Raw genomic sequence first — 16,221 nt, forward strand, 5'->3', positions numbered from 1 at the left:
TTGACTGGTGTAGCAAAAGGACTGGAATGCCTTCTCCTAGTCCTTTTGTCTTCTCATTCTCTTTCTGAAATTACAGATGTCTTAAATGTTTTGTAATAGTTTATTCTTACAGGGCCATGTAAAGGCTAATTTAAATGAAATTTACAAATAAAATAATTGAGACAGATTAAATTATTCCCATTCAATTTACAAAATGAGGTATATTTTTGGGCTAAAAATATGATCATTTTCAAATGAGGTGATAAAAGTTGACAGCCTGTTTATGTTGGCAATAATTTCTGTGAGCACAATGAAAACTATCTTTCCTGGGATTTCAACATTTTCAATTGTAAATTGAACTTCAAGGAACCAGAAAATATATTAAAGAATTCAAAAATGTTTATTCTGTTTAGGGGAAGAAAGGACAAAACAATCTACTTGAAGTTTCATTTCTACTCATGAAAGAAGTGGGAAAATGTCACACAACACAAAACAACACAAATAATGCATGATTCTAATCAAAGTTGTACGAAGCAAAGGATTTTCAAATTGGTTTGTATTTTACAGTATTAGTGCTGTAAATCTGTCTGACATTTATACGAGTACAATTTTAAAAATAAAGTTTGTCTATCTTAGCACAATGACAACAATCATTTTAAGAAAAAGACTTGTACAATAAAATAGCTCTTATCAAACATATACATTTCTTAAAATTCATACAATAAAATACAGCATTTTTAAATTTTGTTTAGAAAGCATTAGCTAACCCTCTGGGTGCCACAATAATTCAAAATAACCATAAAAATATCCAAAATAGCACAGACTTTATTGAAAGCTGTTCAATTTATTTAAGTATCTCAGTCTTGCTGTGATTTAATATTTTGAAGAAGCAGTTGATTATTGTTATCTTACATTTGAAATAAGTATTTGTGAGAAGAGGGTTGCAGAATTAAAGAAATAGCCAATGCATTTCTATCATTTTAAGAAATATGGATACATTGCGATAACAACTCATTATGACTTTTTAAAAATTTCTTCTTTTCCACATGGCTGACTTGAAGCTTATTAGGAATATATATATAGTTCAAAAATCTTGCCCCATGAATTGATATAGTTTAAGTCTGACAGCTTAGAGGCATCTGAATTCATGGCAACAAAGCTAGATCTTGAATCCCACAGTTTCCTATTAAACTGAAGCCACTAGGCCATCATAAATCTAATCCATCTGAATAAAAGCCTTGTACCTAAGTGCATCAATCATGTCTTACTCAGAGAATTGTTGCCACATTTTCCCGATAGGCTCACTTCTAAAAAAAAGCAGCAAATCACGTCTGAACCATTGGAATTTGTTGATGTGTGGTGTTATTATTTCAAAATAAAAATATTTCTTTATTGTATACCCTTTAAACAACCTGATTTCTTCCAAAATCCATGCTGCCAATCCATAAACATCTCCCACCGATAGTAATTAGCTTATACTTGACAAATGCATGTTGCATTTCATGGTAAATCACTGTAATTAGGACAGATCAGCTTACAGTCATGGATCTTACTCAGAATAATGTACTGTTTGATAATGTAATTCAATACTGTACACAACTACTTACTTTATACTCAGCCATGCTCAGGTGATACTTAACGTGGAGAAAGATTAATGTAGAATATCTAACATGTGTTTCTGTATTGATTTTGTAAAAACAAATTCTCTGATCTACAAATGGATAGAAATTTATTGATTGTACCAGGTACTGCCATTAATATATTTTGCTATGATCCTACAGTTCTAACAATGGGTTTCCCTGTAGAAATCTATTTATTGTTTCAGACTATTTGAATATCTTTTCTCAGAAAGTAAAATATGATTTTAACTGTTAGGTGCTTAAGGCAATGTGTGTTATAGTCAGTGAAATAAGGTGTATTTCTGACAATAGGTTGTTCAAGTACTAACATGCCAGCTCAACCTTGCTCCTCACTGACTGTAAATTGTCAGCTTATTCAGTGATTGATAAATACACTTTTGTGGGAAGATTTTTGTCTAGTTTCACTGTGTGCATTTGAAATAAAGCAAAATATCAGATATCTAAAATGCCTTTCACATCAGAAATGGAACAGTGTAGAAAAAGTCAAGCAAGTGAAGATTGTAGGAAAAGGTGCTCACACACTATAGCAATGACAGTAAGTTTTTCACTGCACCTATGTGTATATGCAACTTGCCTTACAGGGAGGCCCAAATGCATTACATCCTTGTGTTTATACTTTCTGCAGCTAAAACAGAAGGAAAAGAAAGATTCTAGGAAAAAGGATTACCACTAGAACAACATACTAACTGCTTGCACCACTATGTCAACTACAGGAGGTATGAATGGATTTGTTTAATTTGGAAAGTCAGAGTTTAGGAGGGTTAATGGTGCCCAACGGCAACTTCTTTGCTTGCATCTTTGGAAACAGCTCTAGTTCCATTTTTAATACCTCTTTTTCCCTTTTAGGGTTCTTTTGAAGACCCTGACCTGGAGTTACTCGCTGACTACAGGACCCGCTCTTGGGGTTTCATAACTGGCTGTTGTTCGGCACACCACGGAATCAGCCTAAGAGTTCCACTCGCCTTCGGAGGGCTGAGTTTTTGTGGGTCTGGAGATGGGGGGAAATCAGATTCAGTGTCTGAGCAGAAGACGGGTGTGTCGTGGTAGATGGAAGATCTAAGGCTGTGTGCCCAGAAAAAGCATTTCAGGATGTATATTGTATATATTTCTCTGACATTAAATGTACCATTGAAACCATTGAATTGTGTCTAACACAGATATTCAACAGCATTGTTGTGCCTGTTATTCAGGTATATTCAACTGATTTGAACAAATGGGTTGTCATAGTTATTGGTAACCAAAACCATCAATACATTCAAATTTTTCACCCTGCCCCTTTTCAACTTGGCATAACCATTACTCACCTAAAATCCATTCACACACACGCTGTTCCTTTCTGAGGAGTGGGGTATTCTCAACACACCCAAGTCCTGTAGTGATGGACAAGTGGTGAAGCGGTAGGCTTGACCAGCTGGGAGCTGTAGTCACAAGTCTGCATGCAGGCGGCAGGGGGAGAGTGGTTGCATATGGATTACAGAGCGGAGATCCGGTGAGGCAGCATCCTCTGCGTCTGAGCAGCCCTGTTAGGGAGGCACTGCTCACCCTACAATTAGGGAAGGGCCTAGAAAAGGTGGCTCAAACAAAGCCCACTCACACCAACCTAGTCAGTCAGCCACGGTGGCGGGTCGTCCAACTCTAGCAGTAAGAATCACAGGCAGAATCTGATCGTCGCCTCATGGAACAGACGAACTCTGTTGGACAATGCTAACACTGATCGCCCAGACAGACGCACTGCACTTGTTGCTCGTGTGCTCAAGGACTACAACATGGACGTTGTGGCTCTCCAGGAGTCCCGACTCGCTGGAGTGGGCGCACTTTGTGAAGAGTAAGGAGGGTACACATTCTTCTGGTCTGGCAGGCCCAAAGAAGAATGAAGAGAATCTGGTGTGTGCTTGGCTATCAAGAACTGCCTCACAGCAAAGCTACCAACCCTGCCTGTTGCTGTAAGTGACCGAATCCAGACCTTGTGTACACCTCTGCAAGGAAAGCACCACCTCACCATAGTCAACGTTTACGCACCAACTCTGACTAATCCCAGTGAAGTCAAGGAGGCATTCTACAGTGAGCTGAAAACCACCATCAGTAGTGTGACAACTTCCGATAAGCTGCTGTTGCTGGGAGACTTTAATGCTCGGGTTGGCAAGGAGACCACTGTGTGGCCTGGTGTGATTGGATGCCAAGGGGTTGGCAACAGTAATGGTCTACTGTTCCTCTTGATGTGCACAGAATTCAAACTGTGCATCACTAACACACTGTTCAGATTGCCAGACAAGCTCAAATGCACATGGATGCGTCTACAATCTAAAAGCTGGCATCTCATTGACTATGTCATCATCCGACAATGAGACATCTCTGACGTTCATATCACCAGAGTTAAGCGTGGAGCTGAGTGCTCAACTGATCATCGAATGGTGTGTCGGATTCATGTCTATCGATCAAACCTCCATGCACACTGAATGCCGCCAAACCAACCAAAAAACTGAACACCACCAAACTGAAACACTGAGTGTGCTGACGCCCTGAAATCCTCTATGGAAACTGCTCTAAGAAGACTGGTTGAGAATCCACCAGACGATATTACTGAGCGCTGGAATGCCTTCAAAGAAACGGTCTACAGCGCTGCCCAGGACACTTTGGAGAAAGTCAAGCGCAAGCATCAGGACTGGTTTGATGAGAACAACCAATCTGTACAGGACCTTCTAAGAGCTAAGGCAGCTGCACACCAGGCTCTTCTTCGACAACCAAACTCAAGTTCCAATAACCGTGCCTTTTTGAGTGAAAAATCAACTTTGCAGAGGCAGCTCAGAGCTATGAAAGACCAGTGGTGGGCGAACAAGGCCAAGGTGTTACAAGCCTTCACTGACTGTAATGACTCAAGAAGCTTCTATGAAGCAGTCAAGGTTGTGTACGGTCCATCAAAACAAGGCACCTCACTGAGCAAGGACAGTACATTCACCTTCACTGAGAACTCAGAGCACATGAAAAAAGGGCAAAAACACTTCCACGAGCTGCTGAACAGAGCAGGAACCATCACCGATGAAGCACCGGGTAGGGTACACCCTGGACCCATACTGTTCGAGCTAGATGCTCCCCCTACTCTTCACGAGATCATCAAAGCCATCAAACAGCTAAAACCCAACAAAGCACCAGGGCCTGATGGTATTGCAGCCGAGATCTACCAGTTTAGTGGTAACACACTGACATCATGCCTACATCAGCTGTTCACAAAGTCGTGGGGAGCTGCAGAACTACCCCAAGGCTTCAAAGATGCATCAATCATGACCATCTACAAGAACAAGGGAGACAAGAGAGAATGCAATAATTACCAAGGCATCTCTCTTCTGTCAGTTGTGGGAAAATGCCTCGCGAAGATTATCCTTAGACACTTGGTGTCCAACATCAGTGATAATATCCTTCCAGAAAACCAGTGTTGTTTTCGAACAGGCCATAGTACAGCGGACATGATCTTCTCACTGAGGCAGCTTCAAAAGAAACTTGTTGAGCAGCAGAGAAGTCTCTATGTCACATTTGTTGATCTAACCAAAGCATTTGACACTGTTGGTAGAGATGGCCTGTGGAAGCTCCTACCAAAATTCGGTTGCCCCCCCACACCTAACCAACATCATCCATCAGTTCCACGAAGGCATGGAAGGCCACATCAACATGTCTGGTGAGTTGTCAGACCCATTTTCCCTCAGCAACAGCGAAAAACAGGGTTGTGTTTTGGCTCCGACTCTGTTTGGACTAGTCTTCGCTGCTGTTCTTCAGGATGCCACGTCAGACCTGAAGTCAGGGGTCTTCCTACAAATGAGGGCTGATGGCGGCTCCTCAACCTCGCAAGACTGAGAGCAAAAACAAAAGTCAGGGACATTGTGGCATGTGAGCTACAGTTTGCTGATGACTGTGCACTGGGTGCCCACTCTCTTGAAGACTTACAGATCACCAGTCACTTTGCCAATGCAGCCAAAAGCTTTGATTGACAATCAGCCTGAAAAAGACGGAGGTTTTGTACCAACCGGCTCCTGTCTCAAGCTACGAAGAACCAACTGCGCTCATTGATGACACTCGTCTCAATGCTGTCAACAAGTTTTGCTACCTGGGCAGCATAATAACATCCTCAGCTTCCCTGGATGTGGAGATTGAGTCAAGAACCAGAAAACCTGCTTTGCCTTTGGTCAGCTGGAAGATCAACTTTGGTCACAGAACATCAGGTTGGCCACCAAGTGCAAGGCTGTTGTCATATCAGCCTTGCTATATGGATGTGAGACGTGGTGCCCATATCAGAGTCACTTACGCCAGCTTGACCAACTGCAGCAGCGTCACCTACATTCTCTGATGAAGATCACCTGGCAAGACAAGGTCTCCAATACAGAGGTCTTCTCACGAGCCGGAATGCCAGCAGTTTCAACCTTGATGATGTCAGCCCACCTGCACTAGGCAGGACATGTTGTCAGAATGCCTGACAGAAGACTGCCCAAGGACATCTTTTATGGCCAACTGTCCAGTGGTACCTGAAACGAGGAGGCCAGCGACTACGGTACAAGGATGTTCTGCACAGGAGCCTCAAGAAAGCTGACATTGTCCCATCAACATGGGAGGATCTGGCTCAAGATCGCTCACAGTGGAGGGACGCCATCAGAAAAGGTATGGATGCTGCTGAGAACAAGTCACAGAGGCAACAGAGGAAAGGCACAGGAAGCGCCACAACAGAGCCTCTGCCCCTGCTGCCTCTCCAGGCCTCACCTGCCAAGTATGTGGCAAGCAGTGCCTGTCAAGGATTGGCCTGTACAGCCACTGCAGGACACACATATCAAATCCCACTAACTGACTGAAAGGAACCATCATCATCCTATGGGATGGATAGCCAAATTTAGGTATACTATTAGGTATACCATTGGCTGATGTGATGTTCCAGGGAGCATGGAAATAATTAGTTCATCAGTGAGTACAACCAATTGTTCAATCACTTTTACTGCTGTGCAACAGCAGAGGGTTATAGAATACCAGGTCTACATTATCCAAAGTACATTATTTGAGAGACAACAATCTTTAGGACAAATTGAGGTTTCAAAATATGCTTTGCAGGTACAAATCATATTTTCCACAAGGAATCTTTTATACATACTATTCAGATAGTACATCACTTTTACACTTTTATCTCCTGGAATAAGAAGAGCTACCTTTGAATAATATATGTACCTGCACTGCTATATTCAGTGGCTAGTGTGACTAAATATATCGAATTTATGCAGTTCTACATTTTGGCTTTTGTCCCAAGCTATATACACAGAACATTGATTAATATTTCAAGGTTATATCTAAGGTGCATCTGTCATGACATACATTGGAGCGTACCAATGTTATTTTGTAAAAATAGCAGAATAAGAATCAGTAAGAAAGGACAAGTAAAAAGATTTAGGTAATAAATAGATAATTTAGGTAATAAATAAATAGATCTGAGGTAAAAGATTTAGAATGTTCTGCAAAGTATCATGGTCTTCAGTGCTTCAGATCTAGAAGTATTTGATGTGTTTTTTTTGTAAGCAGAGAATTACCCAGGACATACATTTGAGACATTTGAAACACAAATTGACAGACATGTCAAATATGAAGTAATCATGTATGTCACAAAGTGGCCTAAGTTATCTATTATAGTGGCTGTACATTCAGGGGTTTTAGTTTTAAACCAGCTAGATAACGTGACTGGTTTCAGCTGCAGTATATGCCACTCAGCAATGAAAGATCTGTAATAACAGCCTGAGAACAATTAGGTTGTGTACACACGCCACTGGTTACTGTGACAGTAATGTCATTGTTTAAAAGATCTTGCAAGATCCAGAAAATTAAGATGCATGGGATCCATGGTGAATTGGCTGTTTGGATTTAGGACTGGCTTGCTCATAGAAAATGGAGGGTAGAGGTCGATAGGACCTATTCCAGCTGGAGGTCCGTGTTTACTGGTGCTCTACAGGGATCTGTCCTAATTGTGATGTACATAAATGACCTAGATGAAAATCTAGATAGGTTATATACTGTTAAGTTTTAAGTTTTCAGATGATATGAAGATTGGTGGTGTTGTGGATAGTGTAGAAAACTGACAAAAAATACAGCAGGATATAGATCAGTTGCAGATATGGGCAGAGAAATGGCAGATGGAGTCCAACCCAGCCAAATGTGAAATGTTGCACCTTGGCAAAAGAAATGTAAAGGCAGGGTACACACTCTTAAGGGCAAGACCTTTAACAGTGTTGATGAGCAGTGTGAACGTGGCATCCGAGTTCATAGCTCCCTGAAAGTGGTTTCATAGATTGACAGGGTGGTTAAGTAGGCAAATTGCATGTTTGCCTTTATTAGCCAAGGCATTGAGTTCAAAAGTCAGGAAATTAGTTGCAGCTTTATAAACTCTAGTTAGACTGCATCTGGAGTATTGTATACAGTTCTGGTTGTAACAGGAAGGATGACAAGGCTTTAAAGAGGGTTTATCTGAATGTTGCCTGGATTAGAGGACGTGCTATAATGAGAGGTTGGACAAACTTGGGTTGTTTTCTCTGGAGCAGCAGAAGCTGAAAAGAGATCTGATAGAGGTTTATAAGATTATGAGAGGCAAAGACAGAGTAGATAGACAGGATCTTTTACCGAGGGTTGAAATGTCTTATACCAGAGGGCATATATTTAAGGTGAGAGCAGACAAATTTAAAGGAGATGTAAGGGGCAAGTGTTTTACACAGACAGTGGTGGATGCCTAAAATGCACTGCCTGGGGTGGTGGTAGTGGCAGATGAATTAGAGATTATTAAGAAATGTTTAGATAGGCACATGATTGTGAGAGAAATGGAAAGATATAGACATTGTGCAGACAGATTAGCAGATTACTAATTTAACTGGTTCAACTCAACATTATGGGCTGAAGGGGCCTGTTCCTCTGCTGTACTGTTCTATGATCTACATATTGCATTCAAGGTGAAAGATAACCACTTTCATATTTTATACAGGACATGGACTTCACTTGCAAGGGTGGTATTTTTGATGGCTCTTGAGCTGTTGAGGCAGTTAAGAGTCACCCACACTGGAGAGTCTGGAGTCAAGTATGGACTAGATCTATATGATAACCATGGTAGAATTCCTCCTCTGGATGGCATTATTGGAACTCAATATGTTTTTATGACAATCCAAGAGTTTCATGATAGCCATCATGGGCACCAAAGTTTTTATTCCAGATTTATTTAGCTGATTGCATTGAATTTAAATTTTTCAGATGCATTGGTGAAATGTGAACTTCAGATCTGGACACTAATCAAGAATTAGTCTGGAAACAGCATAATAACTTAGTCACTGTGTTACAGGTTCATCGGGGTTGATTTTGCCAGTAAGCTTCTCCATTAAATCTGGAGCACGATTTGATGCTCATGTTACTCTGTCAGTACTCCATACCATTTGCCATTTTCTGCATTGTCTTCTACTGCAATTATAACTTAATTGCAAAAGAGGTAACTATTTGTAACTACAGGTGATTCAATAAAGGAAAACTTTAGAGAAGTCAATAAGGACAACTTATTCACTATGCTAGTTAAAAGTTTTTGAAGTAATGATTGTAAATGTGCTAAAAATGAAATAAAATGAAAAAACTCAGTATTAACTGTTTCTCATGCATAGGCTGATCTGTAATGTTTATCTGGCACAGGAGTTCCCAACCTGGGATCCATGGACCCCTTGGTTAATGGTAAACTCCACGGCATAAAAAAGGTTGGGAACCTCTGGTTTGCAATATCTTGTTTCTGATCCTGCTAAACAATACTTTGCATTTAATTTACTTAATGTACTGTTCTTCCCATAAATCACAATGAAGGGGATAATGCCTATGAGGTCTTTTGAGACATTGCTGGTGTCAAAATTATAGGATCAGCAAATCGCGAAATTTAAAACTAAAACAATAGCCAGGCTTAATTTGTTCAGAATTATACCAAATTAATATTTTTCAGAATTTCAAAATAATGGTGTGTTTCCTATTAAAGGTCAACTCATTTAATAATAAATAAATTATATTGAAATAGCAAATTAAGTACTGTTATATTTCTCTGATTCCAGTCACTAACCAATATAGTACTATAAAACTTTGTATTAGTTCCTATTAGTTATCGCCAGAGGAATTCATCCGGAGCACACTGCTGTGTTCTTTTGATTTAAATCTTAGATCTTTGAACACAAACACACACAACTGATGCTATTTAAAAACTGTTCAACAACCGTCTCCTGCCCCAATTAAATGCTCTAAATAAATGAAGGGAATCCCGACTATTTTCTCAATTAGTTTTTGTTCTTTAAGAGTTGTCCCAAATAAGCGGCTGTCCCAATTAACCAATGGCCTAACCAACTGGAATCCACTGTATTACTATTCCAACAGTAATGCTATTTCTGGCAGCAGTATAAAACCAATTAGTACTAAAAATGAAGTTGGTGTTAGCAGATAGTCATGACTATTTGTTAAACCAAGCAACAAAAATGAATGTGCAATTCATGGTACATATCCAAAATAATTCTACTATCACCTGTTAGATTTCCTACTAGATTAACTACCAGAACGAAAGAAAAAGATAAAAATCAATAAAGCTGCACAAACACGAAGCTGGTTATATTAAGTTTCTGTGAAATTGTTTATAAAAGCTAATTTCAACCTGACCATAGACAGAAAATGGAGCCAGTAAATACAGTATTTATACTATTGTCAACACATTGCTAAGTGGAAAGTTTAAAATTATCTCCTCAGGGAATCTTGCTAACTTGCTTACCTGGTGAGGCTGACAATGGGGCTGCTGCTAATAGCCAGTAAAGCAATTGCATCATAGCTGAGTCAATTTTCTTCCCTCTCAAAGCTCAGTGGTAATAATGGGTCATTGACTTCAGCTGTGTCACTTGCAGGAAGTGGCACTGCTAATTTAGAGCAGATCACATTATTTATTGGTTAAAAGGCCATTGACCTGAAACAACTCTTGAAAAGACTCTTTTCTCCCTCTCCATAAATGTTGCCTGAATTCCTAATTGTTTCAAATATTTTCTATTTTTAATACAATACTTTTTATGCTGTTTGCTTACAGGAATAAATAAACTAGACAAGTACATTCCCATTACACAGCTTCTTCGAAACTATGAAATACAACAGCACTATGAAACACGACATACTGTAACAGTTATATTCAAAAATATCAACGTTTCTCTTTGAAAAATGTTCTAAATATAACATATGTATTATATAAAAGTCTCAAAGTGCATCACATTTCTTCCTGTCTTGTACTAAGTAAAATTACTCTTTCATAAAATAAAATGGTCTTTTGTGGTGCGTCTAGAGGTGAAGATAAAAATAACATGTGGTTAATTTAACTGTTACAACTTCAGTTTTGAACCAAACATGTCGCTGTAAGTGAGCAATTAGCAATAAAGCAGTGCATTGGCTTTGCTTGCACAAATACAGATGGCTAGAAGTGTTAGGAGGAACAAAAATAACCTTATAGACCTAACTGGAACATCACGTTTTGTGCTTTCATTTGCTTTCTCATTCATTGCACCCAATAGATACTCTATGGCACTTACATATAAAGAGGCAACAGATGTTAAAATGTAATCTGTAATGCAATTACTTTTCTATACATAAATCCAAAACTAATAATCAGCTAAAAGCTGGAGCATTATCTTAATTAAAAGTATACCAAACCGTATGGATTATTGAAGACATATTCATGCTCTCTAACAGCATTATAAAACTTCATCCCATATTTCCATCAAACCTATTTCAATTTTCTGCTAGAAATACAAGTCTGGAGTTTCCCTTTTGGATGTAACCTGAAGCAGATTCTAAAACTGCAACAAGTCTGATAGCCATAGTATTTTGCTGGTGAAAAATTATGCCCAAAAAGTCTCCCAAATTCCTTAAAATGAATATAAGCTGGGCTTAATTAACACTAAGGTTATTTTACCTTTGACACTTAAGATGCAAGTTTTTTGTTCATTAAGCTATTATTCTTGGTCATTAGCCAGGAAAGCCTGTTTCAATAACCCGCACTTTAAGAAACTATATATGTTACGCAAGATTCACCTGAACTATATCAGTGCTTAAAGGGTTAAATTATGGACCTAGCTGCATTAACTTGACTGGCATTGTCCTGAGGCTAGAAGGTGAAGAGATAATGCAATTGAATATTTTACAACATGAAAGGGATTCTACAGAATCAACAGTAATATCTCATCTTGTAGGGGGTACCAGAGCAAAGGGTATAATTTTACAATTAGAATTCATTCAGTTAGCAATGGGATCAGAATCATTTGTTCGCATAAAGGAAATTTAGAATTCACTCTGCAGAATGGCATGTTATTTGAAATTTCCAAGTCTAAGAGTGATAGAGTTTCATTTGGTAACTGTACTAAATGATATGTAAAAGACAAGTAGTGGGAATAGAGCATAGAGTGGCCTTTATATAACAGAAGGGCCAAATAACTTTTAAGAGATCAATGATCAATAATATATTTTGTGCCAAAAGCCACTATATAGAAATATATAGAACTCACAGGACAAAACTTGGCTACTGTTCTATGTTGGTGTGCATGATCTTCTACCCATCATGAGTTTCATCCACTCCAGTAAAGGTGCCATTTATTCCTTTCTCCTCCATGCATTTAGTTAACTTCCTCTTAAAAGTCTTACGTTCCCAGCTCAGCTATACCAAGCAGCAGCAAGTTTCTAACAAATACCTGGATTTTAAAAAATCTGTTTTTTTAATTTAGTATCTTTTTAAATTTAATATTTAATTTATATTTATAACTCCTGGTTTTAGAGTTCCTCATAGATGGAATATAATCTCCACCTCTGCACTATGAAACCCTTTCATAATTGTAATGACCTCTATTCAGCCATCCTTCAGCTTGTCATATCTGAAGAAGAGTCCCAAGACGTTCAATTTTTTTTGATAGTTATAACCTCTCAGTTCTGGTATCGTACTTGTAAATCTCTGTTGCAGAGCAGTCACCTTCAAGGAAACGTGAGTGAGATATATGATAAAAATGAGTGAGATGGATTGAAAACCTATTGCTATGTATGAAATTCTGTACATTTTTAGGAATAAAATCTACCAAACAGGAAATATTTTTACAGCAAAATGAATGTGTTTATGCTCAAATGTTAAGAGGTGATGACATCCTTGTTATGTTAGCACTGTTTTATGGAAGAAGAATAGCGTGGTGCAGCATTCTTACAGCCTAACTCACATTAAAACAGAAAATATAAAGTATGCCTAAGTGAGGATAAGCATGAAAAGTTGCTCAAAAATTTGCAATTATTGGGCCACTTGCCTGGAAATTAATGTCCAATTATTAGGGCTAAAGTCAAATAAATTTCATAGGCAGAATACAAGTACTGATGGAACTACATAACAGGTTTAGTACTATCATGCTGTCTAGGTTTAATGGTGTGCCCGAATATCTGATTTGCAAAAAAATAAAAAGGATCAAGGAAACTTCTGCTTATGCTTGTGACCAACAAGCTGTTGAATTTGTTTGCATCCATACTATGACTAATTTGTGTGCAAATAGACAGAAAACTCCAGACTTAGATGCATACATTGAATTCACATTTTCCTACATTCTCCTTACCTTGCTGAAAACAAAACATTTACCACTAAATATCATCCACTAGTTTTGTGCCATTAATGCCTCGGTAAGTTACACGGCTTGGTCGTACCAGAACTCCATAATTTAGTTTACAAGTAAAATAACGTTTTTCTCCCACAGAGCCATCATTTTTTCCTTTTGGTGAACGCAATTCCAGTCCAAGCCATACTCCTGGAGCAAAATCAGTAGGTCCAATGTATCTAATGATTGCCATTTCACTGGAGCTGCTCAGTAGGACCTGTGATCCTTCATGTAACTTCACATTTCCCTCAGTGGTACTTGTGCTGCTCCAGCTTCGCCTCATGGTTTGATTTTTTGGCCTAGAAACAAGAAATAGTCATTATTAAGAGCAAATGAGGCAAATTATGATGAGACATCTCTGCCCAAAACATTAGTCTCACTTTCCTGTGCACCTACAAATCAACCTGCTCTGCATTTCTAGTATACCTGTTTTATTTATCTCAGATTTCCAGCATTGTGCTTTTTTAATCTCTGTGAAGCACATTTTGACTTTAAGTAACCTTAATCTTCAAGGCTGACGGCTGAAAGAAACAACTGCCTATGATGAAACCGATTCTACAAGTATCAAATTAAGATCCAATTTAATCTGCTATAAAGTGCATATCCCTATGAAAGCTGTTTCTACTGTTTGGATGTTAATTACTCTATAGATACTGAAAAGGCACAAAATCCTACTCCCAGCAGACACTGCAATAATACAAATTTCAAGGGTTTGAAAGGAAATAATTAAAAGTTTTTACTTTAGCACTCTTTTCTTTTGCTTCTCTACTGATTTTTCCTTGAACACTTACCATGCCATTTTGGATGGAAATTGGCTACAAAAAAAAGGCTATTCATATTGCAATATAAGATATATCTCTGTGATGTGGCCACCTTCTTTTTATGTGAAAATGTTTCGATTCCATACCTGCTGGCCAGTATTACCCTACTCCCTCTTTTAGACACATGATAAGAAATCACAGTCTCTAGAGTGCAAACCTGCATTTTACTACTACAGAGCACAAATTGTATAAATACCTACTTACAAAATTTGATTTAGATTAATATTTCAAGCTTCAATTGTTTTAAACTATACTTAAATTTTCTGCTAACCTAAAACGATTCTACTTCCAAAGACATGTCTAAATATATAAAACATATTGCTCTTTATTCTTTCTGCTAGCAGAAATATATAATAACTCTAAGTTTAGTAAAATATATCATTATATGCACCCTATAACTAGTCTCATGTGGCTTCACGTCTTTCTTTATTTCAGAAGTAAACCAAAAAAAATGCAAGATGTCAGGACACTAAGGCACTGGTAACTACTGTACTGTTTAATTACACTTATTAAAATATCTTTAATGCTGTTAAAATATGCAGGTTGTGAAGACAATTTAATAGCCACTTTGTAGAATTGCTGCTGATGGCAGTTCTAGACTATACTGGCAGCACCATAGGATAAATAAGACTGGGGAGGGCCCATGAGAGTCTAGTCGGTGTTTATGTGTTTCATAAACAACTCCATTCAAATTGTAGTTAAAAAATATATTAATTACTCTTCTAACAGCTGGCATACTAACAACTATGGGTTCTATTTGTATGGTCTTGTCACTGGTTTTGTACTATGGTGCTGGCTTTGCTGTTTTGTAGTAGTGCTAAATAATGAGATCAATATTTTGTTCTTGAGCGCACATATAAATACAACCACTATTTGCTTCATCAACAAAAATATGCCATCATTTTTGTAATATAGTCTTGTGTAATGATAAAAAGTAATAAAACAAATCACTCTCAGCTGGAGGCATTGTGCCATCTGAAGCTTCTCTCATTTTCTCCAACATTACAATTCTCCCTTTCATTATCATTAGGCTTCTTCAAAGAAACAAAATTCTTGCAAAATACTGTAGTACTAATAAAATTCAGTTGTTAGATGGCAGCATCCTGCCCTTATATAAAAAACAATTACATACTTTTCACAAAAAATGTTAAAGCATTGTAAGCCTCATTACAGACACAGTATGGAGTCCAGATTGTCAAAATATTTATCCAACATCAAATATTTATCACACACAACAATTTCTGAAATGTTAATGTTCAAACCCATCATTCAAACAACATTTATATTCTTATACTACCTTTAATGTGGTACAACATCTCAAGGCACAAGAGAAAATAGTTATCAGGCAAGATGAAATAGAGGCACGTGACAAAACATTTGATCAAAGAATTAGGTTTAAAACAAACATTTGAAATCAGGAAAGGTAGAGGTAGGCAAGTTTAGCTGGCACTCCAGGGTTCATCTGAAGTACCTGCTATTCCTTGCATACATTCTACTCCTGAAGAACACCTTTGATAGTTTCATCCAAAGTCATGCTGTTGTTACCCAGACATTGGCTAGATAGATAGATAGATAGACAGATAGATAGATACTTTATTCATCCCCATGGGGAAATTCAACATTTTTCCAATGTCCCATACACTTATTGTATCAAAAACTAATTACATACAATACTTAACTCAGTATAAATATGATATGCATCTAAAATCACCCTCTCAAAAAAAGCATTAATAAATAGCTTTTAAAAAGTTCTTAAATAGTTTACTAAAATACATTGAATGGTAACTTAAGCTCAGTCATAACCCCGGCACTTTAACATATCTTTCCCCTGGCGGTTGAATTGTAAAGCCGAATGGCATTGGGGAGTAATGATCTCTTCATCCTGTCTGAGGAGCATTGCATCGATAGCAACCTGCCGCTGAAGCTGCTTCTCTGTCTCTGGATGGTGCTATGCAGTGGATGTTCACTAATTTCTTTGTCACTCTCTCTCTCCCTCTCTCTGTGAATGTTCATAAAGTCAAAATTTAACCATGAATAATTCAACTATCCTGTTTGTCCCAGAGGTGCAAATGCCATATCCCCAGAAACATTTACGAAAATTCATCT

General features: G+C 38.0%; 1 protein-coding gene across 9 annotated transcripts in view; it reads right to left on the reverse strand.

Moving 5' to 3' along the window:
• Positions 1–360: 360 nt before the first annotated feature.
• The window catches only part of LOC140730333 (CAP-Gly domain-containing linker protein 4), a 331,198-nt gene continuing 315,337 nt past the window's right edge, over positions 361–16,221 (reverse strand). For all 9 annotated transcript variants that reach the window (XM_073050611.1, XM_073050610.1, XM_073050608.1 and 6 more), the window contains one exon: positions 361–13,593. In XM_073050611.1, the coding sequence (XP_072906712.1) occupies positions 13,281–13,593 (313 nt within the window). In that variant the 3' untranslated portion in view covers positions 361–13,280. The remainder of the gene's footprint in view (positions 13,594–16,221) is intronic.

Source organism: Hemitrygon akajei, chromosome 7, assembly GCF_048418815.1.
Source record: "Hemitrygon akajei chromosome 7, sHemAka1.3, whole genome shotgun sequence".
Classification (NCBI taxonomy): Eukaryota; Metazoa; Chordata; class Chondrichthyes; order Myliobatiformes; family Dasyatidae; genus Hemitrygon; species Hemitrygon akajei.